At 45.0% G+C, this 26,433-nt stretch overlaps 1 protein-coding gene across 1 annotated transcript in view; it reads right to left on the bottom strand.

Moving 5' to 3' along the window:
• RCL1 (RNA terminal phosphate cyclase like 1) overlaps positions 1 to 26,433 on the bottom strand; it is a 43,360-nt gene extending 16,927 nt beyond the window's left edge. The window contains exons 1-7 of the mRNA XM_066180856.1: positions 26,273 to 26,433; positions 23,896 to 23,967; positions 22,886 to 23,061; positions 12,495 to 12,569; positions 11,160 to 11,284; positions 8,563 to 8,688; positions 1,306 to 1,462 (exon numbers count right to left, since the gene is read on the bottom strand). Of these exons, the coding sequence (XP_066036953.1) occupies positions 1,306 to 1,462; positions 8,563 to 8,688; positions 11,160 to 11,284; positions 12,495 to 12,569; positions 22,886 to 23,061; positions 23,896 to 23,967; positions 26,273 to 26,420 (879 nt within the window). The 5' untranslated portion in view covers positions 26,421 to 26,433. The remainder of the gene's footprint in view (positions 1 to 1,305; positions 1,463 to 8,562; positions 8,689 to 11,159; positions 11,285 to 12,494; positions 12,570 to 22,885; positions 23,062 to 23,895; positions 23,968 to 26,272) is intronic.

Below are 26,433 nucleotides of genomic sequence, written 5' to 3' on the forward strand. Positions count from 1 at the left end.
ATTCCCCACACATGCTGAACATTCAAATCGAAGGGGTCTAGATTGTACCCAGTAACCCAGGAATAACATTTTGGTGGTGGCATTTCTGTGCAACAAGAAACCTGAGCTAGAAAAGTCCTTTAGCAACATGGTTTATACACTGAATAAACGAAGACAAAATATTAGTGGAAGACTGAAAAAAGTGGTCAACTGGTAATTCAAACAGGTGAAAGATTTGCAACAGGGAAAGGGAAAAATAACATGGGCAAACAATAACAATCTAACACAGGTATGGATGTGATTTATGAAGCTGAGGGGCTTTTTTATATTTAACTACATTCCCTAATACAGAATCTAAATAATGACAGTTTTAACACTTTGCAAAGTCACATAGGTTATTACTTTTTAGAGTAACTACTTGCTGTTTTTATAATGAGCAAAATTTGTAGATTACTGCCTCCTAAAGGCCAAATGTGTTTTATCAATACTAAAATGTAGTTATTTAAACATTTGTGGAGATATAAAACAAAGCAGCTGGAAGGTCCTTCATTAAATCAGAAACTCATCAGGGTGCTATTTGCCAAATCATTTGTAACACTGAAAGCTGCTCATCCACTAAAATTCTTGCCACAAATGAAAATCATTTTAATAAAGAAAAACACCTATGCTGAAGTAAACTGTGATGCACTTAGGATTCCTAAGTAAACACCATCCTAGCTCCCTTCCAACAACCCATTAAGACAATTCTTCATACAACCAACAATTCTCAGCACATTTGACTTTGTCATCAGCATCACAAAGTGGTCAACATGGAGCCTTGCTGGGCTTTTTTCCCCTTCTGCTCCCTCCCTCCCTCCCTCCCTCCCTCCCTCCCTCCCTCCCTCCCTCCCTCCCTCCCTCCCTCCCTCCCTCCCTCCCTCCCTCCCTCCCTCCCATGTTCTTCCACTCATAATGTCCCATTCTAACCACTAGTTTAGAAGCACTGACTATATTACCCATCCATATTACTGAAAAAAAGTAACAGCCCACGTGAAGCTAACTGAATTCTGTTGTAGACAGAAAGCAACAGAAGCATCTTCCACTCCCATGATTCATAATAACACGTCAAACATTGGAAATAACGTGCCCCCATAAGTCAATACACTGTTAAAGGAACCATGCAAAACCACTCTTTACCTGGATGAAAACAACACTGGAAGCACCAAAACATCTGTTTGGATCTGAGCCTGTGTGAGGGTGCCACCAAATCACCTATCCCTTTACATATTTTATCACCTCCTTCCCTTACACCTACACACACATATACAAAACATAGTGGCCACTTACTCTATACACCTCCTCAAGCAGCAGCTTAGCACAATTCTGGCCCAGTTCCTCAGGAAGCACAGCTGCCCCCTGGCCCTGAGGGTTTGAGGCTAACTCAGCACTGAGAATAGTGCCATTGATGGTTTCTGCAGTAAGGCACATGCCAAAACCTGGTGATCTGAAAGAAAGGGAAAAACTGCATTTGATTTACGGACAAAATTGGAATAGTGAGCCAAGAACTTCAAGTCATAAACAGCTCCTCCTACAGGAAGACAAACGTCCTGTTTGATACAACAGATTGACACTGAAAAAGAAAGTTAACAACAGTATTTAAAAGTCAAACCCAGTACCACTTGCCATAAAACCCTCTATGCTGGTTTTTCCTGGGCCAAACTCTTTAAACAGGAAAAATGAAAAAGAAAATAAAAAGCCATACAAACCTCAGAAGTGTTTGGTGGTTTTTTTAATAGAAGAGGGTACCTTTCACATTTATTTAATCTGTGTTTGACAAACATTTCAAAGGTATCAGGTGTTTCTTCTCTGCACCACTCAAAACCAAAACTACCTATCTTTGAGGCTTCAGCTCATTCCCCTGATTTAGCAAAATTAGACTAATTAGTTAGCATCAAGGATACTGCTTTCATACTGCATTCATACTTAAAATGAATGTCCCAAAATAATAGCATCAGAAACCCACCCAGCCAAGTTGAAATGGATTCAGTTCCTCTTCCCATGCTATTGTTTATCCCTCTGCATGAGCTACATGTAGTAAAAATAACAGCGCTGTTTCAATTCATTTGACTTTTTAAATTTCATAAACAGATGATAAACAAAATTGAGACCCCAAAACTACAAAGCTCCTAGAAAAATTTTTGCAATTCTGATCCTGTAAACAGTCTGGAGCCATTAAATTTACAAACCTGGTATATTAATGTAGTGGTTTGAAAGCAAAACAAATGAGAGGCTCCAAGTCAGAAATACAATTTAATAGGAAGAAAGGAAAGAAAGTAAAATAAAACAGATGCAATAATACAAAAGACCACTGACAGAGTCAGAATACAACCTGAGCAGAGTGATGGAAGCAGTCCAGATGAGGTGGTCTTCCTGAAGCAGTGATCCTGTAGCAAGGTCTAGTAGCTCGGATCCTCTGGGAATCCAGTGGGTAAGGGCCCCCTGTACTGTCCCAAACCCCAGATTATATCCAGGTGAGAATGGTTGGTTCCTCCCCCTGGGTGGAGCATCTCACAATGGGATGATGAGTCATGCAGGGGGTCCTTGATGGCCCATTAAACAGAGATAGCTCCCGGAGGGAGTTATCTGTGAGTCATGGGCAAGGCATCTGATGGGCCATTAACAGAAGCTAATGGCCCAGAGGGGGTCTGGGAAAACCCAGCCCCACCTGAATTCAACAGTTCATGAAGATGGTGATAGAATACTTTGTGCACATCCTATACTACAACCCAGGACATAATCCACCCCTTATTCTATTACCATCTACATCATACCCAAATTAATACATTCTTACAGAGATTTGCATATATACATACAGAATGAAACCTTACACACTGTTCTCACTTAAAATTAGGTCTCCCTGTGGTACACAACGGGTTTCCCCATCTTTCTGCATTACCCACCAAGTGTAACCAGGTCCTTGAGCAAAGACAGTCCCACAGATGGGTCTGCCTTTGCCTGAGGTGGGATTAATCCAGTCTTTCCTAAAATGCCCTTCATGCGTACCACAGGGACTTTGTTTCCATCCACTGTGTGCAAGGGTTCAGACTGGGCAGGACCACCTCGATTGATGGATCCTCGAGTGTTGACCATCCAGGTGGCTTTGGCTAAGTTTATTTCCCAATTCTTGAAGGTCCCCCCGACAAGTGCCTTCAGGGCAGTCTTTAGTAGTCCGTTGCACGGTTCAACTTTCCCAGCAGCTGGTGCAAGATAAGGAATGTGATATATCCATTCAACACCAGGTTCTCTAGCCCAGGTGTTTATAAGGCCATTCTTGAAATGGGTCCCATTGTTCGACTCAATCCTCTCAGGGGTGCCGTGACTCCACAGGACCTGCTTTTAAAGGCCCAAAATGGTGTTCCAGGCAGTAGCACGAAGCACAAGGTAGGTCTCTAACCATCCAGTGGTAGCTTCCACCATGGTCAGCACATAGCGCTTTCCTTGGCAGGTTTGGGGAAGGGTGATGTAGTCAATTTGCCAGGCTTCCCCATACCTGTACTTCAGCCATCATCCACCATACCACAGAGGCTTCACTCGCTTGGCCTGTTCGATTGCAGCACAGGTCTCACAGTTGTGGATGACCTGTGAGATGCTGTCCATAGTAAGGTCCACCCCTCGGTCATGGGCCCATCGGTATGTCACATCTCTTCCCTGATGACCAGAGGCATCATGGGCCCAATGAGCAAGGAACAATTCTCTCTTGTGCTGCCAGTCTAGATCCACTAGTGATACTTTCACCTTGGCAGCTTTGTCCACTTGCTCGTTGTTGCGATGCTCTTCATTAGCCCGGCTCTTAAGAATGTGTGCATCCATGTGTCGAACTTTCACAGTCAGCCTCTCTACTCGGGTGGCGATGTCCTGCCAAATCTCAGCAGCCCAGATGGGTTTCTTTTTGCGCTGCCAGTTTGCCTTTCTCCAGCAGTCCAGCCATCCCCACAGAGCATTAGCTACCATCCATGAGTCAGTGTAGAGTTAGAGCCTCGGCCACTTCTCTCGTTCAGCAATATCCAAAGCCAGCTGGACAGCTTTAAGCTCTGCAACCTGACTCGATCCACCTTGTCCCTCGGCAGCTTGTGCAGTTTGTCATGTGGGGCTCCACACTGCAGCTTTTCATTTCTGGCTAGCGCCTACAATTCGGCAGGAGCCATCAGTGAACAGATCATATCGGCTTTCAGTCTCTGGTAGCTCATTATATGGTGGGGCCTCCTCGGCACATGTTACTTGCTCTTTTTCTTCTTCAGACGATAATCCAAAAGTCTCATCTTCTGGCCAATTTGTTATAATTTCCAGAATCCCAGGGCAATTTGGGTTTCCAATACGGCACGCTGTGTAATGAGGGCAATCCATTTGCTCCATGTGGTGACAGTGGCGTGATGCGTGGAAGGAACCTTTCCCTAGAACATCCACCCCAGCACCAGTAGTCGGGGTGCCAAGAGAAGTTGTGCTTCCGTGCCAATCACTTTTGAGGCGGCTTGAACTCCTTCATAGGTGGCCAAGATCTCCTTCTCTGTGGGAGCGTAGTTGGCTTTGGAGCCTCTGTAACTTCGACTCCAGAATCCCAGTGGTCGGCCTCCGGTCTCCCCAGGCACCTTCTGCCAAAGACTCCAGGACAAGCCATTGTTCCTGACTGCAGAGTAAAGCACATTCTTCACATCTGGTCTCGTCCTGACGGGGCCAAGGGCTACAGTGTGAGCAGTCTCTTGCTTGATCTGAACAAAGGCTTGTTGCTGTTCAGGGCCCCAGTGGAAATCGTTCTTCTTGCGGGTAACCAGGTAGAGAGGGCTCACAATCTGACTGTACTCAGGAATGTGCATCCTCCAAAAGCCTATGGCACCTAGGAAAGCTTGTGTTTCCTTCTTGTTGGTAGGTGGGGACATGGCAGTGATCTTGTTGATTATCTCTGTGGGGATTTGGCAACGACCATCTTGCCACTTGACTCCCAGGAACTGGATTTCTTGAGCAGGTCCCTAAACCTTACTTCATTTAATGGCAAAACCCAATTTCACCAGAATTTGGATAATCTTCTCTCCTTTCTCAAAGACCTCCCCTGGGGTATTCCCCCATATGATGATGTCATCGATGTATTGCAGATGTTCCGGAGCCTCACCCTTCTCCAGTGCAGCCTGGATCAGTCCATGGCAGATGGTAGGGCTGTGTTTCCACCCCTGGGGCAGTCAGTTCCAGGTGTACTGCATGCCCCTCTAGGTGAAAGCAAACTGAGGCCTGCACTCTGCTGACAAAGGAATGGAGAAGAATGCATTGGCAATATTGATGGTTGCATACCACTTTGCTGCCTTGGACTCCAGCTCGTACTGAAGCTCTAACATGTTTGGCACAGCAGCGCTCAGTGGTGGCGTGACTTCATTCAGGCCAGGGTAATCCGCTGTCAGTCTCTATTCTCCACTGGACTTACACACGGTCCATATAGGGCTGTTGAAAGGTGAATGAGCCTTATTGACCACCCCTTGGCTCTCTAGTTTACGAATCATCTCAAGTATGGGAGTCACAGAGTCTCTGTCAGTCCAGTATTGCCAACGGTGAACTGTTGCTGTGGCAGTTGGTACCTTTTGTTCTTCAACTCTCAGCAGTCCCACAGCAGAGGGGTCATCTGAGAGACCAGGCAAAGTATTCAACTGTCTCGTGTCTTCTTTCTTCACTGCAGCTATCCCAAAAGCCCAGCGATACCCTTTTGGGTCTTCGAAATACCCATTCCTGACATAGTCTATGCTGAGGACGCATGGGGCCTCTGGGCCAGTCGCAATGGGATGTTTTTGCCACCCGTTCCCAGTCAAACTCACTTCAGCCTCTAATACAGTCAGTTGCTGGGAGCCTCCTGTCACCCCAGAAATACAAATGGGTTCTGTTCCTACATACCTTGATGGCATCATGGTACATTGGGCCCCAGTGTCAACCAACGCCGTGTATTTTTGTGGGTCAGATGTTCCAGGCCATCGGATCCACACAGTCCAGTAGATCCGATTGTCCCTTTCCTCTACCTGGCTACAGGCAGGGCCCCCTATTCCTGGTCATGGCATACATTGCTCTCCTCCTGTAAATATGTCTCTGAGGTTCCTTCAAGAGGATCAGTCATATCATCATTCCTGTACCGTCTGGAGTTCTGTGCACGAGAGACCGGAGCAACATTGATTCTAGATGGGCTCTTTGTGGCAGGTGTTTCTCTTTTCAGTTCACGTACCTGGGCTGCTAAGGAGGAGGTGGGTTTTCCATCCCACTTCCTCATGTCTTCTCCATGCTCCCGAAGAAAAGACCAGAGGTTACCTTGTGGTGTGTATCCTTTCTCCCTTGCTGGGGGACGCCTGCTCCTAATGGCAGAGACTCTCATAGGCTCTGGTGGGATATGGTAAATTTCTTCCTTAAGTTCTTTTTTCAGTTTCTGATGGCCTTCTTCAATCAAGCTCTGGACTTGCTCAGCCAGTCTTGTTTCCACAGACGAGACATGGGTACGAACTGGGGCAGTGACAGTGTCCTCGTAAATTCTTAGTTTATTAGCCAAGACACCTACCCTGTCCTCATTTTTCCTCCATTGCAGTGTTGCCAGGTAACGTGAGTACATCTCTGGTCCAAGCCGTGCAAATCTCAACCACATCCGTGATGTGCACTGGACACCATCTGGGTTTTTAGGAAATCTCTCATCTTCTGAAAAAATGATTTCCAACACAGCCAATTCCCTCAGGCATCGGATACCTTGTTCTATTGTGTTCCATTTTCCTTGGTGCACTTGGAGGTCTTCTTTACAAAGGCATCTATCCTTCACACTTGTTAGCAGTCGCTGCCAGAGGCTGAGAGGTTCTTGGGTTCTCCCAATCCCCTGGTCAATGACCACATCCCGGGACAACGATCCCAGTTGCCTGGCCTCACTTCCATCCAGAATGGTGTCATTGGCTGCAGCGTCCCAGATGCGGAGCAGCCAGGTCAGGATGGATTCGTGGGTCTGGCGGTTGAATTCCCTTCGCAGGTCACACAGCTCACCCAGAGATAGAGAGCGAGTGATGATTTCTGGCTCTGTCTCTTCTGCTGATTGTGAAGGTCCTGCTGCACCCTCATCAGTCACTGTGCGGACTGATTTGGTCCTTGATTTCTTCTTCTGAACGGGGGCAACTGCTACTGGTTTAGGCTGTTCCGGTTCGGTGATGGTTTGTGTGGAGATGCTGGTGGCCCCTTTGGTCCCTTTCTCCTCTGTGACAGTCCGCATAGATGTGGACACTGTTGCCTCACTTTTGGCTTCTTTCTCCTCTGTGACGGTCTGTGTAGATGAGGACACTGTTGCCTTGCCTTTGGTTCCTTTCACCTCTGTGACACTCTGTGTAGACACTGATGCTGTTGCTCTGCTTCTTTTTCCCTCTTCCTTTTCCTTCAGAACACGCTGTATCACACCATGTAGTGTTTTGATTCTAAGCATGGTGTGGGCCATGCAGAGAAGACAAAGCAGGACTAACAACAACATCATGCTGTCCTTGGCATCCAGAGGGTACTCCGTATTTTCAAAAACTGCTGTGTCATGCCTGAAAAGCTGGAAAAAATCATTCTTTACCCTCCCCACAGGGGCTGGGTGAGATTGTTGAGGCCCCAGATGTAGCATCCTAGACCAGAACAAGAAAACAAAACTGGGTGTATATTCTGAATGATGTTCATTGCCTTGGAGTTTATCAAGCAATGGACATAATAGACCAATAAAGCAATTTTAGTACCGTATCCTGGTCTACGCAGGAGCATTAAGACTGGCAGAAAGTGCCACAGGTGCGGAAAAATACTGAGAGATAGGTATAAGACACATGTAAGCATGCTCAGCATCATAGCGAACAGGTGTCTTCTTCAACACAAAATTGTAATTCTGACTTTTCTCAGTGCCTCCTGCCCCATGTTGGGCACCAAAAATGTAGTGGTTTGAAAGCAAAACAAATGAGAGGCTCCAAGTCAGAGATACAATTTAATAGGAAGAAAGGAAAGAAAGTAAAATAAAATAGATGCAATAATACAAAAGGCCACTGACAGAGTCAGAATACAACCTGAGCAGAGTGATGGAAGCAGTCCAGATGAGGTGGTCTTCCTGAAGCAGTGATCCTGTAGAAAGGTCTGGTAGCTTGGGTCCTCTGGGAATCCAGTGGGTAAGCGCCCCTCTTGTGTTCAGAGTCTCAGCTTATATCCAGGCTGGAATGCTTGGTTCCTCCCTCTGGGCAGAGCATCTCACAATGGGATGGTGAGTCATGTGATAAGGCCTGATGGGCCCATTAACAGGAGGTAGTCCAGGAGGGGGTTATCTGTGAGTCGTGTGGCAAAGGTGCTGATGGGCCCATTAACAGAAGATAATCCAGAGTGGAGGAGGCAAGGAGCACTGCCTCACCTGGTTTCAAGAGCTCATGAAGATGGTGATAGAATATACTTCAACCCAGGACAGTGACAAATATTTATTTCAAATCAACGAAATTGAAGATTGTGGTCTAAAACTCAGTAAAATTAGATCAGGACATCCTAGCAGATGAACAAATGCAGAATTACATCTTTTTCCTGTAAATTCTGGATACTCACTTTCCAGAGCTGACCCCCTTCATATGATCTGTGTAGATATAGATGTCTGGGAGGAATTTATTCAGGATGCCCCTTGCAGATTCCACCATTCTGTTTGCCATCTGTGGTGACACTCGGACAGAGTATCTACATTTCTGAGCTAAGAAATCAATTGTGGTCACAAGAAAAATTGAAAGCAGACTGACAAAAGTGAAGGGGCCCTGCCCAGTGCATTTTTTCAGAAAACCTGTGCTTTATACATCCATTCATGGCTTTTGTCCATGTTGTCCATGTACCTAGAGAACCACATGCACGTAAGTGCTTTCTACAGTCTTTTCATTGATATACCTTGAAGCGAAGTACACAGAACATGTGTTGAAGAACAGATTATAACTAGGTAAACATCAATCTTGAAAATGCCCTTCATCAAATATAAATTGCTATTCTGTCATCTTGTACTTTCTTATGATGGAGGAAATCCCATGCGCTATTTTCTTCATGTTTTACTAAAACATTATCCGGAGTGAAATTCCTGTGAATTAGCAGCAAAAATATCCTGCCTTTCTGTTTCTGTCATGGAGAAATTGGGACGATGAATAAGAAATTAAAGACAAATGTTCCAACAAAAAAAAATTAAAGGCTCCAGGAAAAATATCTTTGCTATCTCCAACTATTTCGCAGTCTTCTGAGGCTATTAAATTCACTGGTTCTCTAGTCACTCAGCATCTGAAGGTTCCAGGAAAGAAGAACCTACCACCTTCAGACCCATACCAACCCACCTCCTCATAGTACATAAGAGATGAACTGCCTTCCCGCTCTTGTACTCAGGCGCTGCTTCAGAGAAACTCCCAACAGACCTTCAAATGTATAAAGCACATTAGGCTTTAAATTCCAGCCCAACTGTAATGCAGACTCAATGCTCCACACATTCAACCACCCATCTGCACAGACATTCACACAGCAATGCAGAGAAATACATTCTCAAAACTCCCAGCTGGCAGGGAAGAATTTCCTTTTCTACAAATTTCTATAGCATCTCTTGTGGAGTAGACAAAACAAAAACTTTAGGATCTTAGGGCAAAATCATTTAAAAAATCAGAAAATTGGCTGTTCTGCACAGTTGATGCACTCAGTATTTTGGATTTTATAAAAGGTTGCTGTAATATGATCTCCACAGCTGTGAGGAAGAAGATTTACTCAGATGAATCTTGGAGGAACAGAAGTACACATAAAAAGACATAAGGACTTATCCTTAGAGATGTTTTGTTTTCTATTGCCTTGAAGGACGACTTAACAGCTAAACTAAAATGAGACTGCCTGTCACCAGGCTTAAAGGCAAACCTGTATCCCGAGAAATGGCTCAGGAATGCCTACAGCAAGGTAGAAGTTCAGAATTCAATCAGATACATCAATGAAAACCAGCCAAAATGGCCAAGAATGGTGCTGCATAATAATGTCAATTTAGAACAACAGCAGTAAAGTCATGATCATTGCTTCCTCCTCCACATAGCAACATATAGAACTACTTACTACAGAGCAGAATGGAGGCATAAGAAAATTACTTTCTCCAGCAATATACCACAGCAGCTATCATCAAAAGCACAATGAGCTGTCTCCTTTCTGTTCTGCAGCACATGCATTCAGTAAAACTGCTCTTGCTTGACACTACTGCACTTACCTAAATACTGCAATTGGACAAGATACTCAAAACATCCAGTTCTCACACACAGTTGTGACAGCATGCCATAAAGTAAAAGAAGAAATAGGCTGCAAATCTACACCTCTGGCAGAAAACATGACCTCATTCCTGCTTTACTTTTGGGTAATCAATGCCAAATCATGTTTGGGACTCTCAAACACAAATTAAACTACATGTTGGCCACTGCTTAAGACAGTTGCATGTAAGGGATTTCTACCTTCTTCCTACAATGACATCAGATTCATGACATATACCATACAAAGGCCGCAAGAGAAAAATAAAATCCAAAAGAAATAAACAAAACACTGACCAAATTTGCAGTTGTTTGAAAAAGTAAAGAGTTCACAACAGTATTTTGTGCCCTTATCTCTGTGTGGAATAAAACCTAATCTACTTCCACATGCAACAGTACTACCAAAGGTGAAGAGCCAAAGTACTTTCTTTCAAAACCTACCGAAAAGGTCAGTGTGCGCTGCAAGGTGTAAACTCAACTAAGATTTAAGCTCCCACCTAACTTCTGCTAAACTACTAACTGCCAAGACGCATCTACTTAATGCACAACTGAACTACATTGGTTACCACTGAATTTACACATAAAGTAAAATTTCTTTTAGTGCTCCTAGATTATGTGATGGAAAGTATTTTTTCTTGATACTGCAAAGATTTTAAATAGCACTGTTCAGTTTTGAATTTATTCGCTTGCTTACAGATGCTTTTGAACAGCAATGTTTTGAACACAGGAGTTCTGAGACACAGTCCTGAAATCTAGTTGTATGACTCCTCTATGTAATGTTGTGTTATCCAGATACCTGCTCAGAAACATGGATGCACTTCTGTGCCTTCCAAGTTAGGGAACTTTTTTTTTAATAAGCAAACTCTTTTACAAGGAGAAAAACAAACAGAAAAACAAAAAGGATACGCAGTTCCTCTGATGCGCTTGATTTTTCCAGGGTCTGTGAACTGAACAGGCTGCAAGACCTTTCTCACTGGGCAAGCAAACAGTATCTCTCCACCTCCTTTGGGAGGCATTCCTCTTCGGTTGATCTGGAGCAAATAATGAAGGAAAAACGCTGGTTAGTAAATAGTACAAAGAATGTACATACACACCCCCAAATTACACTTTTATTTCACACAGAATAAAATGCTTTAAGTAGGGGCATTATGTGAACACACGCAAGAAACCTACATCCTAAAGGCAGAAATGGATTTTGCATCAAAACTAAAAGCAGGCATTGAATTCTTTGTTCCTCTCAAGTAAAGTAAGGCATGGCTTCTCAACAGGAAACAGAGCAAAACCAAACAAAACCATCTTTACCAAAACAGCCTTGGCTTAAGACTTGTCTCTAGTAGCAGATATGCACCTTGCTGCTGAGGAAACTAGAATTATTTGATTTGAGCTCGGTTAGAGCATGGTGCTGATAACGCCAAGGTTGTGGCTTTGACCCCTGCATAGACCATTCACTTAAGGGTTGGACTTGATGATCCTTACAGGTCCCTTCCAACTCAGAATATTCTGTATGTGAGGGACTAGAATGAACTCACTCCCACTAACAGGTCTGTCTACCTGATCCAGTCCCACCATTCCAAGCCAAGGATGGAGCTGGGACACAGGCCAGTGAGTGTGTCTGGGTTGGGAGCCCACAGCCAGACAGGGCAGGGCTGTGGTGAGCTGAAGGCCAGCCCCGCTGCAGTGTCACAGGAGCAGAGGCTGGCAGTGCCAGGACAATGACATGAGCACCCAGGCTGTGCGCAGGGTAGGGGTGAGGCTTTGCAGAGCAGGCCCCAGCAGCGCAGCCAGACCTAAAAGAAACCCAAACGTTATTTTATATCCAGATTTACTGGGCCTCTGAAGACTGTAGTCTTCAAGAAAAGCTTCTTTCCTCTACTTTTCAAACTGGAAGCAAACCTCAACTACCCAAACCCAGATCCATCTCTTCTACAGGTGGAAAAGGTTAAAGATGCCATTTTCACTTCCTAGCCCCAAGTGTGGGACAGAATGAACATGTAGAAATAAAAAGATAATAAATGAACTGAAAAGCAACAAAAAGCAAGAAAGTTCCTCAGTCTGCTTTGGAGACTAAGAGAAGTCACCACTTTCTCCTTACCCTCTCTATCCTCTCTATCACTGTGTGAACCATAGCCACAACTAATTATCTGTAGAGACAGAAATACACAGCAAACAAATCACCCTGTGAAGTACTGCAGGAACATAATTTCAACACATGTTTGAAAAGAAAGGAACAAACTGTCTTACCTTGATTTCCAGACTTTCACCATCAATTCCAAACTTCTTCAGAAGGGGTAGAGCTGTTGCCTTAAGGACATCAACCTACGGAATACAGAATTTAAAAAAAAGACTCTCTATTGGAAGTTAAGTCAGTCAGTAATTCAAAAATCACTAAATTATGAAGTGACGAACAGAGACAAGTCTTCATAGAAGATATTTTATGGGAAGATATGGGAATGCAGCACAGACAGTTTCATCTAGTTAGACTACCACAGTACATCATTACTAAAAAATTTCCTAGAACAAATTACTGGCAGATAGGATTTCCTATTCTGGCTTTCTTTCTCAGGCTGATTTTGAATGCCATTATGTAAAACAGCTTACTTGTTTCTCTGAACAGTGAAACTTTTCTCTGAACATTTCTCTGTTATTAAGAAAATAATATTCTTCTGTCATTACTAAAAATTTCCTATAGCTAAACAAATTAATGCAAGAACCACTGCATTTTTTCAATCATCAGTACAAGAGCAGGCTGTTGATTTGGCAGAAATATAATTCTTCTATCAACAACTTCTTTTTACCTGTTTCTAAGAAACAGAAGCTCATACGCAGCTTCTACTGAAGCACTTAAAAGAATCTGAAGTGGGCAACACATCATCAGTGTACTCCCTTTTAAACCAGGTGGTCACCAGGTCCAGGTCTGAATAGAATTATCCTTGCCATTGCTCTTCCTAATTCCTAAGACTACAGGGACTGCCCTCTTCTTCCCTCTTCTGAAACTTCAGTATCACTTTGCCAAAAGTGATAAAAATTATTTAGCAGTGCAACAGCACAGGGAGTTACCCAAGACAAACAGCTGTGGATAGACAGGATCAGGACAGCATGACCAAAGAGAAAATAAACAAAGATGAAGGAAATGGTCATGACGTAGACAGCATTTGAGGAGGCAGATAAAAAGCACCCTCTTTCCCATGCCTTCAGCCTTCAGCCAGAATTTACAATCCTTGAATTTTATTTTCTCTGCTTTGAAGAGAGTGCAAGCCACTGACAAAATAGCAGCACATACCTCACCTACATATCTGTGAACATTCTGCTAGTGGCACCTGAGGAGCTATAAGTGTATGTTGTCGCCCTGATTTTCAGCCTTCTGATGACCGTTTACATATTTCTAGTGGAGTTGCTCACAGATGTAACATAAACAAGTAGATTGTTTACACATACCAATATGTGATGAACTTCTAAGATGACCACTGGGGTCAGAGGGGTGTCCCCTTTGTCCTCCAATCCTGGACCTGGCCACAGGGTGGGCAGCGAAAGCCGGGAAATGCTCAGACGAGCAAGAAACAGAGAAAGAAAGCGCAGGAGATGACATTCCCCTTGTTTTTATGTGGTCGGTGTGGAAGGCCAAATCATACCGCGGATGTCTGTAAGATGATGGTTCATGGTTAATGGTCAGCCTTTACTGGTCTCGGGAAACGGGAGGCGAAGCGCAAGGGGGAGATGCGCTCAGACACAAGTCTCTATCCAGGCTCCAGAGCCGATGGAGGTTTGCTTGGCCGGCTTACAGCCAGTACCAGTGGCTCAGCAGGGCTTCACGTCTGTACAGCAGCAACAGTTGTCCTAGACTCTTGCGGAGTGTACAAGATTCTCTTAGACGCCTTTGGTCCCTTGGGTGATGGCATGAGTGCTTTCCTTATGGGGAGATCTAGCGCCACCTCTCAGGGTATCATTGTGCATGGGGGACTTATCAATGCGGATTATACTGGACAAATTCATGCTATGGTTTCCACACCCAACCCTCCCGTCACTATCCCCAAGGGAACCAGAATCGCTCAACTTGTGCCCTTTAAGTCTTCTGTTCATAGGGCAGAAAACTGGCTGCGGGGAAAGGGCGGTTTTGGATCTACGGCGCCACCTCAGGTTTACTGGACTGCTGTCATGACGAAGGACCGTCCTGAGAAGATCTGCACCCTGCCCGTCCCTGGTGCAACGCCGTCTGAGATCTGCCTTCACGGGCTCCTCGATACAGGCGCGGACATCATGATCGTTTCCCTTGCTGCCTGGCCCCCGGAATGGCCTTTGGATCAGGTGCAGACGTCCATCACGGGATTGGCAGGAACGGCGCACTGCTACGTGAGCCAGAGGCCCGTGATGATCACAAACCCAGAGGGACAGACGGCCACGATCTGGCCTCATGTCACAACTGAGGTTTCTACCAATCTCTGGGGGCGGGATGTTCTGGCTACATGGGGGGTGCGTCTGGGGACAGATTTTTGATGGGGGCCACTGCGATGAAGGGCGCAGGGTGTCCCACGCCTCCTACGCGGTGGCTGGTGGACGAACACATTTGGGAGGATCAGTGGCCCCTCCCTCAAGATAAATTAGTCGCCCTTTGTGACTAGGTGCAGGAGCAGTTGGACCAGGGTCATCTGGAGCCTTCTACCAGTCCCTGGAACACTCCTGTTTTCTGTATCAGAAAGAAGTCTGGGAAATGGAGGTTGCTACAAGACCTCCAGAAAGTTAATGCCATGGTGGAAGGCATGGGGGCGTTGCAGGTCAGTATGCCATCGCCCACCATGCTTCCTGCCGATTGGCCAGTCCTCATCGTGGATCTAAAGGATTGTTTTTTCACAATTCCTTTGCATCCTGATGACAAACCAAAATTTGCCTTCACAGTGCCAGCAATAAACAATGCTGAGCCTGCACGGAGATATCAATGGAGGGTGCTTCCCCAGGGGTGTCGCAACTCCCCAGCAATATGTCAATGGTATGTGGCCAGAGCCTTGTCTGGAGTTCACAAGCAGTTTCCTGATGCTCATGTTTATCACTACATGGATGACATACTGGTGGCTGCGCCCACCCAGGATGAACTGCTGAGGACACGGCCTCAATTACTCGCCGCTGTGCATTCTCATGGACTGCAGGTGGCTCCAGAAAAGGTCCAGCAGGAACCTCCCTGGAAATATTTGGGGGTCAAAATTCTGGAACGAACAATCCAACACGAAGAGGTGCAATTTATACATTCGGTGAAAACACTGAATGACGCCCAGAAACTGGTGGGTGTAATCACCTGGCTGCGTCCATATTTGGGGTTCACCACCACACAATTGTCTCCCTTGTTTGATTTGTTAAAGGGAGACTCCAATTTGTGGTTGCCTCGTACATTGACCCCTGAGGCACGTCAGGTGCTGGAGGAGGTTCAGCGAGCTGTTTCTGCTCGTCAAGTTTATTGTATCGATCCCTCCGTTGATGTCACTGTGTTCATTACCATTACGGATTTGCATCCTGCAGGTGTCATTGGCCAATGGAATAATGGATGGTCCGACACCTTGCAGGTCCTGGAATGGGTTTTCCTGCCCCATCAGCCGCAGAAGACGGCAACTACATTGTTTGAGCTAATTGCTCGGTTAATAATCAAATGCAGGCAATGATGCTTGCAATTGATGGGTGCAGATCCTGCAAAGATTGTGCTTCCGGTACTGCGGGATGAATTTGACTGGAGCTTTGCAAACAGTATTTCTCTGCAAAGCGCTCTGGAAAATTTTACAGGGCAGATTACTTATCATCTGCTCAGCCACAAGCTATTGCAAGTGGCAAACTTCACAGAAATCTCCTTGCGGCCAAAAAATAGTCAGGAGCCAGTGCAAGGACCCACTGTCTTTACTGATGGCTCGGGACGGACCGGAAAGGCCATTGTCACTTGGAAGGATGGATCTGAGTGGCAGGTTCTGGAAGGTCATGACGATGGATCAGCCCAGTTGGTTGAATTGAGGGCTGCCGTCATGGCATTTCAAAAGTTTTCCCAGCAACCTTTCAATTTGGTCATGAATTCCACTTATGTGGCCGACACGGCACAGCGTTTGGGCCATTCGATTTTGAAGGAGGTCAGCAATGCTGATCTGTTTTGTTTGCTGAAGGCCCTGTGGTGTGCCATTCGGGCCTGGGTTCATCCATTCTATGTTCTGCATGTTAGAAGCCATACCAATCTGCCAGGATTTATCGTGGAAGGTAATGCAAGAGCTGACAAGTTGGCTAACCCTGCATGCGTAGCACCTCAGCCTGGTACACTCGCACAGGCCAAGGCATCACATGGGTTTTTTCATCAGAATGCTCATACCTTACAAAAGCAGTTTCAGTTGACGTCAGCGGAGGCTCATGACATTGTTGAATCATGCGACGACTGTCATGCACTGGCTGCGCCTTTACCGGCAGGGGTAAACCCCAGAAGCCCTAGGGCCTTAGAGCTTTGGCAGTCGGATGTAACCCAAGTTGACGAGTTTGGCCGGATCGAGTATGTGCATGTCACTGTTGATACTTTCTCCTCTGCAATGTGGGCTTCTGCTCACATGCGAGAAAAGACCCGTGATGTCACTGCTCACTGGAGGCAGGCCTTTGCCGTTTTAGGCATACCTTCTGCGGTGAAGACTGACAATGGTCCTGCTTATGCCTCGCAGAAGGTGCGACAGTTCCTGCAGCTATGGGGAGTGTCACACAAGTTCAGTATCCCTCATTCTCCGACTGGGCAAGCAATTGTAGAACGCGCTCATGGTACTCTGAAGCAGGTTCTTCAAAAACAAAAACGGGGAATGCAGAGTGAGACCCCGCACAGTCGGCTGGCAAAGGCTTTGTACACTATCAATCACCTTACGGTGCCACAGAATTCTAATAACCCTATTATGGTGAACCATCACCTCTTGTTGCAGGCATTGGACGAGACGCATCAGCCTCGGGCGAAAGTTCGGGTGCGAAATTTAGTCACTAAGCAGTGGAAAGGTCCCTATGACCTTATCGCTTCCGGGTGTGGGTATGCGTGTGTATCCACAGATACTGGGTACCTGCGAAGTGTGTTCGTCCTGACCTGCGACCTCAAAGGCAGAATCCGACCGACAGGCAAGCCGGAAACGGTGACCAAATTGAAAGACAGCAAGTGGATGAACCATTGAGTGATGACTCCGATACAGACGATGCGAGTGTTCACTCTGCTGGCCCTTCCAAAGGCAGAGACTGAACATTGTACATTTTTCTTTTCTTTTCTTTTCTTTTCTTCTAACACAAAAAAGGTGAGATGTCACCCTGATTTTCAGCCTTCTGATGACTGTTTACATATTTCTAGTGGAGTTGCTCACAGATGTAACATAAACAAGTAGATTGTTTTCACATACCAATATGTGATGGACTTCTGAGATGACCATTGGAGTCAGAGGGGTGTCCCCTTTGTCCTCCAATCCTGGACCAAACTCCAAATCCTATTTAAACCCAAAAACGACAATAAACGGCCCTTTTTTCTTTCCTCACTTCAACCTGTCGGGTGAGTGTGGTTCTTTTGTGTCCCTACTGGTGACATCATGTTGCAGTTCTCATTTTCAATTCCTGCTGGACAACATATTTCCTTTCTTACAGAGAGGCATTTGGTGTTATTTTTAGTATCAATATTTGAATGTCTTCATTCAAAAAACTAAACCTGTAAGCCAATGCTTAACTTCTTCTAACTTACAAAGTTCATGTTTTTTTTACAGCCAGGCTACCTTGTTTTGGCCCTTCACTAGTATTCATTAACTATACAAATTTGACTTTTGGAGCAAAGCCTTTTCTAACATTCATGTCCACAAGCATGTGAATACCACTGGCAGAAGTTTCAACAAGCTGATCTGGTTCAAATTAAAATTACACAATGTTTCTTCCTCCTTCTCATGAAACTAACATACCAATAAAAAATAAAAGCTTTAGTGTGTAGGTTAAGAACTCAAAAAACTTCAAGACTTGTCACAGTTTTAAGTCCTCAGAAAAGTTCCAGGCATAATACTTAGAGGTACCAGACAGACAAATAATAAGACTGACTCTTCCAATTCTGCTGCCTAAGTAGAGGTGGCCATCAGCAGTATTTGAAGAATGGGAAAAGGCTGTTCTGCTCTGCAGACAAGTGGGGAGCTAGGCAGGATATGAAGCAGTTAACTGAAAATCACAAAACAGCAGCTGAACTAAGTTGTAAACCCATTTTTCTATCCTTTTCCCTATCCACAGCCATAAACCCCATCCCTTAGCTCCTCTTGGAGGGCAGTTATTCCATTTCCAGAACATACAACATAGCACCAAGTTGCACCAAAACAAATGCATCATACAACTGATGGTATACCTCACCACACATGACAACACTCTAAGCCCCACAGATATTGCTTATTAACCAAGTTGTGTAAATGCAAATCACTTCCTTTAAAGGAATCTACAATAGCCAAGAAAAAGGTGGAAAAGTAACTTTAGGAATCCCTTATCCAGGGCAAAGATATTTTAAAAAAACCCAAACAAAAGACTCAGATAGAGACCCTGCAGCACATGGCTACCGAAGAAAGGGAAAAGCACCAGTTGGCCTGTATATCTATTAATATTGCACAGATCATTGAACCTCACCATATATACAGTGTTATGTTTCATGAAAAAGGGCCTAGATTGGGAGAAGGGGAAAGGGAAAAAACAGAGTTTAACAAGGAAAAAAGAAATGTGGGAAGAAAACTCTGTAGGAAAAACTTATTGTTTTCTGCAGACAACTGTTGAATCCTGATTGAGATTGAAGATTACTGCTCCTAAGCTAAAATTTCATATGCTAGTCTCATGTCAGCATGAAAGTCATTTAAACTGAAAGCCCCATGGCATACCTGTAAAAAACCTTCAACATCTGGAAACACAAACATCAAGAATGGTTATTCTAAAACAGGTTACTGCAGCTGTATCTAAATGTCAGAATAACAATACATAGAAAAGGAAAATAGGAGATATCATTTACATGCCACTTCCATTCCCTTCAAAAAGGCACTTTACAAAGGACACCCCCCACATACATAACCACCATACAGAGAGACTTCAAACTGCCTCAGCCGAGTCCCACATGGTTAATCCCACAAGCTACTCAGGGTCAGATCTCACCAGTGACAGCACAGGAAAACATAATGCAAGTGCAGGCTGCCAGTGAACAGTCCAGGCTGGTATTCTAAAGGCTTATCTCCTCCTGACAAGTGAAAGCAAAGTAGCATACCTGTCACCCATTTAGGATGTATCAGTAATAACACTGTGCAGTATTATCACAGAATCATAGAATGTTTTGGAGTTGGCAGGGACTTTAAAGATCATCTAGTTCCACCCGCCTCTGCCATGGGCAAGGACACCTCCCACTAGACCAGGTCCCCATCCAACCTGGCTTTGAACACTGCCAGGGTTGTGGCATCCATAGGCTGATTTGTTCCAGTGTCTAATAATATACCAAATAATATGTATAATATTATTAGTTATAATGTCACCACACTCCCACTTGGAAAAAGTGCATGTTCAGTAGCCAAGGTACTCTTAGGACTGATGTCAGTTGTAAAAGAGCTTTCCATTGCTCCCTAATGGAGGGCTATTCATGTATGTAAACAAACACCACAGTAAACACATGCTCTTATACTCCAGGAACGCAGCCTGACCTGTGCCCCACTGAACTCAGCTAAAGTCTTTCCTTCTAAAAGATGTCCTTTAGAAACTCTTCCTCTCACCTGGATTTCTTCTACTCTCCTCACAGCAAGAGATCCACAATATACCCTTTTATGCACCTGACAAGGAGGTGTCTGGTAAAGAGCAACCTCAAACCACATAGCAACCACATCCCACAAGTACTTTTGAGGCTGTGTAAAAGCCAGGATCTCAGTGCTGAAACTGAATTTCACAAAGCCCAGTGGGTCAGCCTACCTGTTCACTGCCACCATGAGTAAAGGTCACACTCCTCCGGTTGCACACGTATTCCTGCTACTTGTCTCATAAATGCCTCCCACCGGCTACAGCTCATCATAAACTGCTCAAGTGTGGGTTCCCTGTGAGTTGACAAGTCCTGCTAGCAAACCTACTCCAGCATGGGCTCCTCTACCCACAGGCTTGCAGGTCCTGCCAGGACCCTGCCACAGCACAGGCTTCCCATGGGTTCACAGCTGTATTCAGGCATCCACCTGCTCCAGCGTGGGGTCCTGCACTGGTTGCAGGTGGATATATGCCCCGCTGTTGACATTTATGGGTTGCAGGAGGACAGGTGCCTCACCATGGTCTTCATCTTGGGCTACAGAGCAATCTCTGCTCCAATGCATGGAACACCTCCCATTTTCACTGACTCCGCTGTCTGGAGGCCTGTTTCTCTCTCATATTCTCACTTTTCCCTCCAGCTCCAGGTTATTCCACAGTTCCACCCTCCCCCCCCCCCTTCCTCCTTAAGGCTGTTAACCCAGCAGGGCTACCACCATCACTGACAGGCTCAGACCTGGCCAGCAGTGGGTCTTGTCTTGAAGCCAGCCGACATAGCCTCTGTTGGATGAAGGGAAAACTTTTGTCAGCTTCTTGCAGAAGCCACCTCTGTAGCATCTCAGCTCACAAAACTCAGCCAGGCAAACCCAATACAACCCAGTAAATTGAAATACAGAGGTTGTTACATGAAGAGCAGCAGGGAAAACAACTAAACTCCCACACTGTAGTCAAATTGTTTTGCCTTTCCACCTTCTCCTTGGAAAGCAGAAGGCATACAGATGGATAAACAAATTTAAGCACCTCTTCTTGGGCATACATAATAATTGTTCATTGAGTTTATAAAACACCTTCTGTCTACTGAAAAATAAAAAACAAAATCAATTTAAAACCAAGTTTCTGTTTACTTAAGCATACAAACCAATTAGAGTAGCACTTAAATTTGTTCTTTTAGTCTCAGGAACCAGCAGAGCAATATATTATACAAAACAATTTGTAAAAGTCCTTAACATACCTTATTGGTGTGCACCAGGATTAATGTTTACTCAGGCAAGTTAAACAGATATAACCAGGTAAAACCAATTTTAGGAACCCATATTCAGTTACAAGCACTTAAAAAGTTAACATGTATGAGCTAGGTCACAGTAACTGAAGTTGTTACTGTGTTGTCACCAACAATACATAGTTGCTAATACAGCACAATAAACTTAAGATGCAACTCCTCACATGCATTTGATTCCCATGTAGTGTCCCGGGCTTGGAGTCAGCTGAGGTATGCCAACTGACTTGTCTGAGTTTTGGCAAGTGCAAGCACCCTTCAAGCACAGAGCGGCCTTAATTCCTGCACCCATTTGAACTAAAATAGTTTAATCTGAGGCCCATGTGACTGATGCCCTAAAGGAGATAATTTCCAGAATCAAGACTCTGTTGCTTAGAGGAGTGTCCACATTTACTTGAAAACAGTACGAATATTGGACTACTCTTCATCTCCAGATTAAGCAAGAATTTCTCCACTGTGATTAAATAGTCAACAAAAAAGGACTTGTTTGATTCTTACTACTTACCAGTAACAATAAGTACTTTTAGTCACAATGACTGAAACGGTAGCAAAAAATGCTTCCTCTTTTTTCCCTGTAGTGCTGTGTACAACCCACTTTGACCATCCTTTGACTCATGTGGATGTCTCACAGAGCCACAGGTGAGATAATGAGTTTTTTAAATAACCAGAAAAACACAGCTGAAAAGTCATAAATTCTAGCAGGACTCAGGGGCTTGTGTAGTATTTGTAGTTACACTTCACAGGTATTTGTATTCATGTAAACTGGTTTAGTTCTCAGATTACAATGTGTCCTTAATCAACTCAGAGGAAAACAGGCAGCATCCAATCACCACTCAAAAAGTAAAGAGTACTGCTGTTCTCTAAAAGCAAAAGTTTATGTTTGGAGTTCTTGGAGAAAAATAAATAAAGAGCATAACCACTAATCATTACTTCAGCATTCTGACCACGTCTCCCACAGTTCATTTTTGTAACAACACTGATACAAAACAAAGGACTGCAGATAAGTAATAGAAACCAAGGCAAGCATTTCATAGCCGTTTGACCTACCAAACCTTCTGGCATGTTTATGAAGAACCAGAGAGTTACTACATACTTTTGCTATTGTAATTTCCTGATCACCATGTGACTTCTGTTTCTAATAGAAAGCGGGCTTCACAGCAGCAGTGGTATGACTATGTCCAGAATCCAACAGAAGAGAAAGATTCCTTCCTTTTTGCACTCCTACTTTGAATACACTTTCTTCTTTATACAGTAAATACACGTGTGGGGCAAGAGAAATAACCCACTGAAATCCTAAGAGAAGAGAAGAACCAAACCTGTGGCAGGACCTCACACTGCATTTAAAAGGAGTTTGCAGGGGAAAAGACAGAAGCAGTACAGAACTGAACGTCAGAAGGGGGATTACAAACTGAAGTTTAGAGTGTGATACACTCTTGTTTTGCAGGTGGTTCTTTGACTCAGAGAGCTTGCTAATGCAGCAACAATGGATACTTCTGAATGTGAGGGATGATAAAAATGCAATGTGTTTTAGACACTTCTTCCCAATCTTGCTATTTTAGAGGGAAAAAATATCCTTCTCTGATACTTAAACTTTATTACTTACAGAAGGATCTACTTGATCATTTGTTACTCCTCTTAAGACAATCTTCAATGGATGCTTCATGAAAGGTGCCAAGCAGAGCAGACTTTCCAAATAGTAGCCAATACCACGACTGGGGCTGCAGTCGTGTTCCAGTGAGCCTCCATACAGAAGACCAGGCTGATAATACAAGGTAGTACCTGGGGAAGAGGCCAGGGCAGCAAACCAAATGAGAGCACTGTAAAACACTGGCCATTAAAACAGCATAAAAAATACTTTGCAACAGCGTACGTGGGCAAATTGGAGGCAGAAGACTATATGGAAGATTACAGCACTCCTAGCACACTATTTACATGTCTGCAGTTAATAAAAGGGTCAACACATGACTGTCTGTCTGTCCTGCACATAATTTTCCTCCTTTCCCTTCCACCTAAAACCAAGGATCTCTTAACAATTTCCAAAATGCTGATACAAGCAATTATCCTCCACAAAAGCTAAACATTCATCAGTCCATCAGGTCATTGGAATCTTGGCATATCTGATGGTAATTCATTTGCTTTACTTACCAACTGAAAATCATTAGAACTGTTAAAAATAATAGAAAAGGAAAACTCAGTCGAGGTGAGGTTTTCACATGGGATGCTTTCCACTCTAAACAAACCCTTTTCTAAGCATGAATAAGCCAGCAGTCTGGCTAAGAAATTTGCCTCTGTAGACGGTAAATCTTTTTCCTCTACAAAAATCAGTTCTGGTACAGAGGAAGTTTTGTGCACCATGAAATCCTACACACCTAACAAAATACTGATTCTAGTTCTTGAGCAATACAGCTTCCTTAGCTCTCTGCATTATGGTGGAGCATTGAGCTTCTTGCATGTAATCAATTATTACAAAACTTGTCAACTTAGTTACTTCTGATCTTTTCCATCAATCCTATCTGAACACCTACCTCTATCAAGACAAGACTTCTACTCTACAGTAGAAACTGATAAATCCTGGAGACTAGAACAGATGAAGCAGAAGAAACAAGATCTCACCTGTTTGGTTTATCTCAATCCGTGAGCCATTGGTCACTTTGTCAATCAGGCGAATAAAACTTGCTTCAAAATCTAAGGAGTAGAGCACAGACAGAATTATAAAATAGCTTATAAGTTCAACACTTTACTTGTACTTTTACCCTTTCCTGCCTTCCATGACAGTAAGGCTACACTCACACTTCAAGTTGTGGTATAATACCACCACATGTGAAAAGGCAATTCTCTGTAAAAATAGAGATGGTAATGTGAGCCGCCATGCTTACAGGCATATCAAATCAATTGACATGCCCTCAGATGTGGCAGCTAGACTAGTCACACTCCTCTCCCTGGCACACAGTACATAGTACAAGTGGACATTTCTGACCACAGTGGCTTGAGGGATTGCTCTCGTCCGGGATAAAACCTTTGACAATTTACATTTTACTCAATACAAAGCAAAACATATAAATCATAGCAAACAGGACTCCATATATTGAAGTATGACAAGCTAATAACAGCTTCACATTATTCTCTAGAAAAGTTTCAGCTTAAAAGAAGGGGACATTTAGATGTGAAGTGCTGCTGCTGCTCCAAAAACAGAATTAGTTGTCTGCTGACTCTAAAATGTTCCATTTCCAAAACAGTTTTGGACATACTTAGGGCTAGAGAACCACAAGTCTTCCCACTGCCTCTTTTCTTGCTTACTGTGTTCACTACACTATTACAGTTAGCGTGGAAGTAATTCCTCAGTTTCCCTCAATTGTGTGGACTCTCTCTCAGAGACAATGAAAAGGATAAGCAAATTTAACCCAAAACAAAACCAAAAATTCCAACCAACCAACACAAAAAAGGAAATAACACACAAAAAAAAGTTTACATGACTTTATAAGCACTGGGGCATCTTCCCGTGCAAGAGTCCATCCTTGTGACCACAGGTTTCACTTTTGGAGAACACCATCAGCAGGGTTTACAAAAGTTCAGTCACAAAAAGCAAAAAGAACTGCATGTTGAATTATTAACACAAATCAGGATCTATTGTTACTATTTTTCTGTTACAGTCATAGCTCACACTTGAACCCATACTTCAAAAAGGCAATTCAAACACTGTTTTAAAAAACATGGCAATATCTACAAACTTCACCAGCACCAAATGCTCCATGGTGATAATAAATACTTTGGATCATGCTAAATGTTATGTCACGCACACAAGAATGCTTTGGCTGTTTTTGAGTAAAATTTTTAGCTACACACTGAAGGCTCCTCAGGAGGCAGAGAAGCATCTACCCCAGTTCAGAACTTCCTAACAGGGGTCCTTGCCCAAAAAACAGCTGAACACCACAATAACGTTTCTTCCTCAAACATCCTGTTGTTTTCTTACTTATTGTTTCTATCCTATTGCTTTCTTACTTCAGTTTATGATGGAATTCATCCTGGGATGCCAAAGGCTTTGTACAAGAACAAGTACGGTACTCCCTAAGAAAGGTTTCCCTTAAACAAATCTGCAAAAATGAGAATAAATTATTTCACCTCTTTCACCTTTCCTGTTTCAGCAAACCCTGACAAAAATCAAAACATAAACCGTCATCTACTAAAACTGCGTGAAGGTGAGCTCCCACAAACACAAGGAAGCACACAACGCTTGGGCACGGGCAGGCGGGCAGAAACGACGGCCCGAGAGACTGGGAATTAATTCTGCCATCCGGACTGCGAAGCCACCGTCACGGGGTCGAGGACCAGCTCGGGGGCTGTAGAGAGGCTCCCGCACACGCAGCGAGTCGCTCAGAGCCCCTCCGGGCCGCCCCCGCACCGCCTCCCGCCGGGCGCGGCGCGAACAGCGCTGCCCCACGGGGCGGGGGGGGCGGACGGGCAGCGCCACCCCGTCCCACCGGGGCGGCTAGGCAGGGCAGCACCAGCCTCGACCGCCCGCACCGGCCCTTGACGGACCACTCTGGAGAAAAGGCGTGACCCCGCGGAAGGCAGGGCTGCTGAGCCGAGCCGAACCAGCAGGACGGGGATGGTACTGCCCCGACCCCGCCAGGCAGCGAGAGAGGCTGACAGCAGGAACCGGCGGGTGTGTGACAGTCCCCCTGCTCCGGCCTCCTTCACCGCCCTGCCCGCTCCTGCACGTCCTCCTCCTCCCAAAGCCCCGCGACCCACGTGTGACAGCTACACCCGAGATGGATGCGCGGAGCGCTCAGGGGAGAGCGCATCTACGGGGAGACACCGGCACGCTGCTGGGGCCCCCTCCTCGGTGGGGCCCGCCCAGACGGAGCCCGGGCCGTCCCAGCTCCCAATGAGGGTCTGCCCCTGCCCGGCAGCAGGTTCCCGGGCACAGCCGGCACCGGAGCTCCGCCGCCCCCCGACCTCCTGCCCCGCGGCCGCCGGTGCCGCCGCTCACCGCGGAGGCCGGGGTCCTCCTCCTTGGAGCGGATCTTGCGGATCTTCAGCGGGCGCCCGCTGAGCGTGGACAGCACCAGGCGCTGCCGCAGGAAGTTGCACCCCGTGTAGCTGAGGCACTGCGCCTCGCCCGCCGCGCCGCCCGCCATCCCACTGCCCACG

The sequence above is a fragment of the Chamaea fasciata genome, unplaced genomic scaffold (genome assembly GCF_029207755.1).
Source record: "Chamaea fasciata isolate MVZ Bird 193981 ecotype frontalis unplaced genomic scaffold, bChaFas1.0.hap1 SCAF_4, whole genome shotgun sequence".
In the NCBI taxonomy this organism is placed as follows: Eukaryota; Metazoa; Chordata; class Aves; order Passeriformes; family Sylviidae; genus Chamaea; species Chamaea fasciata.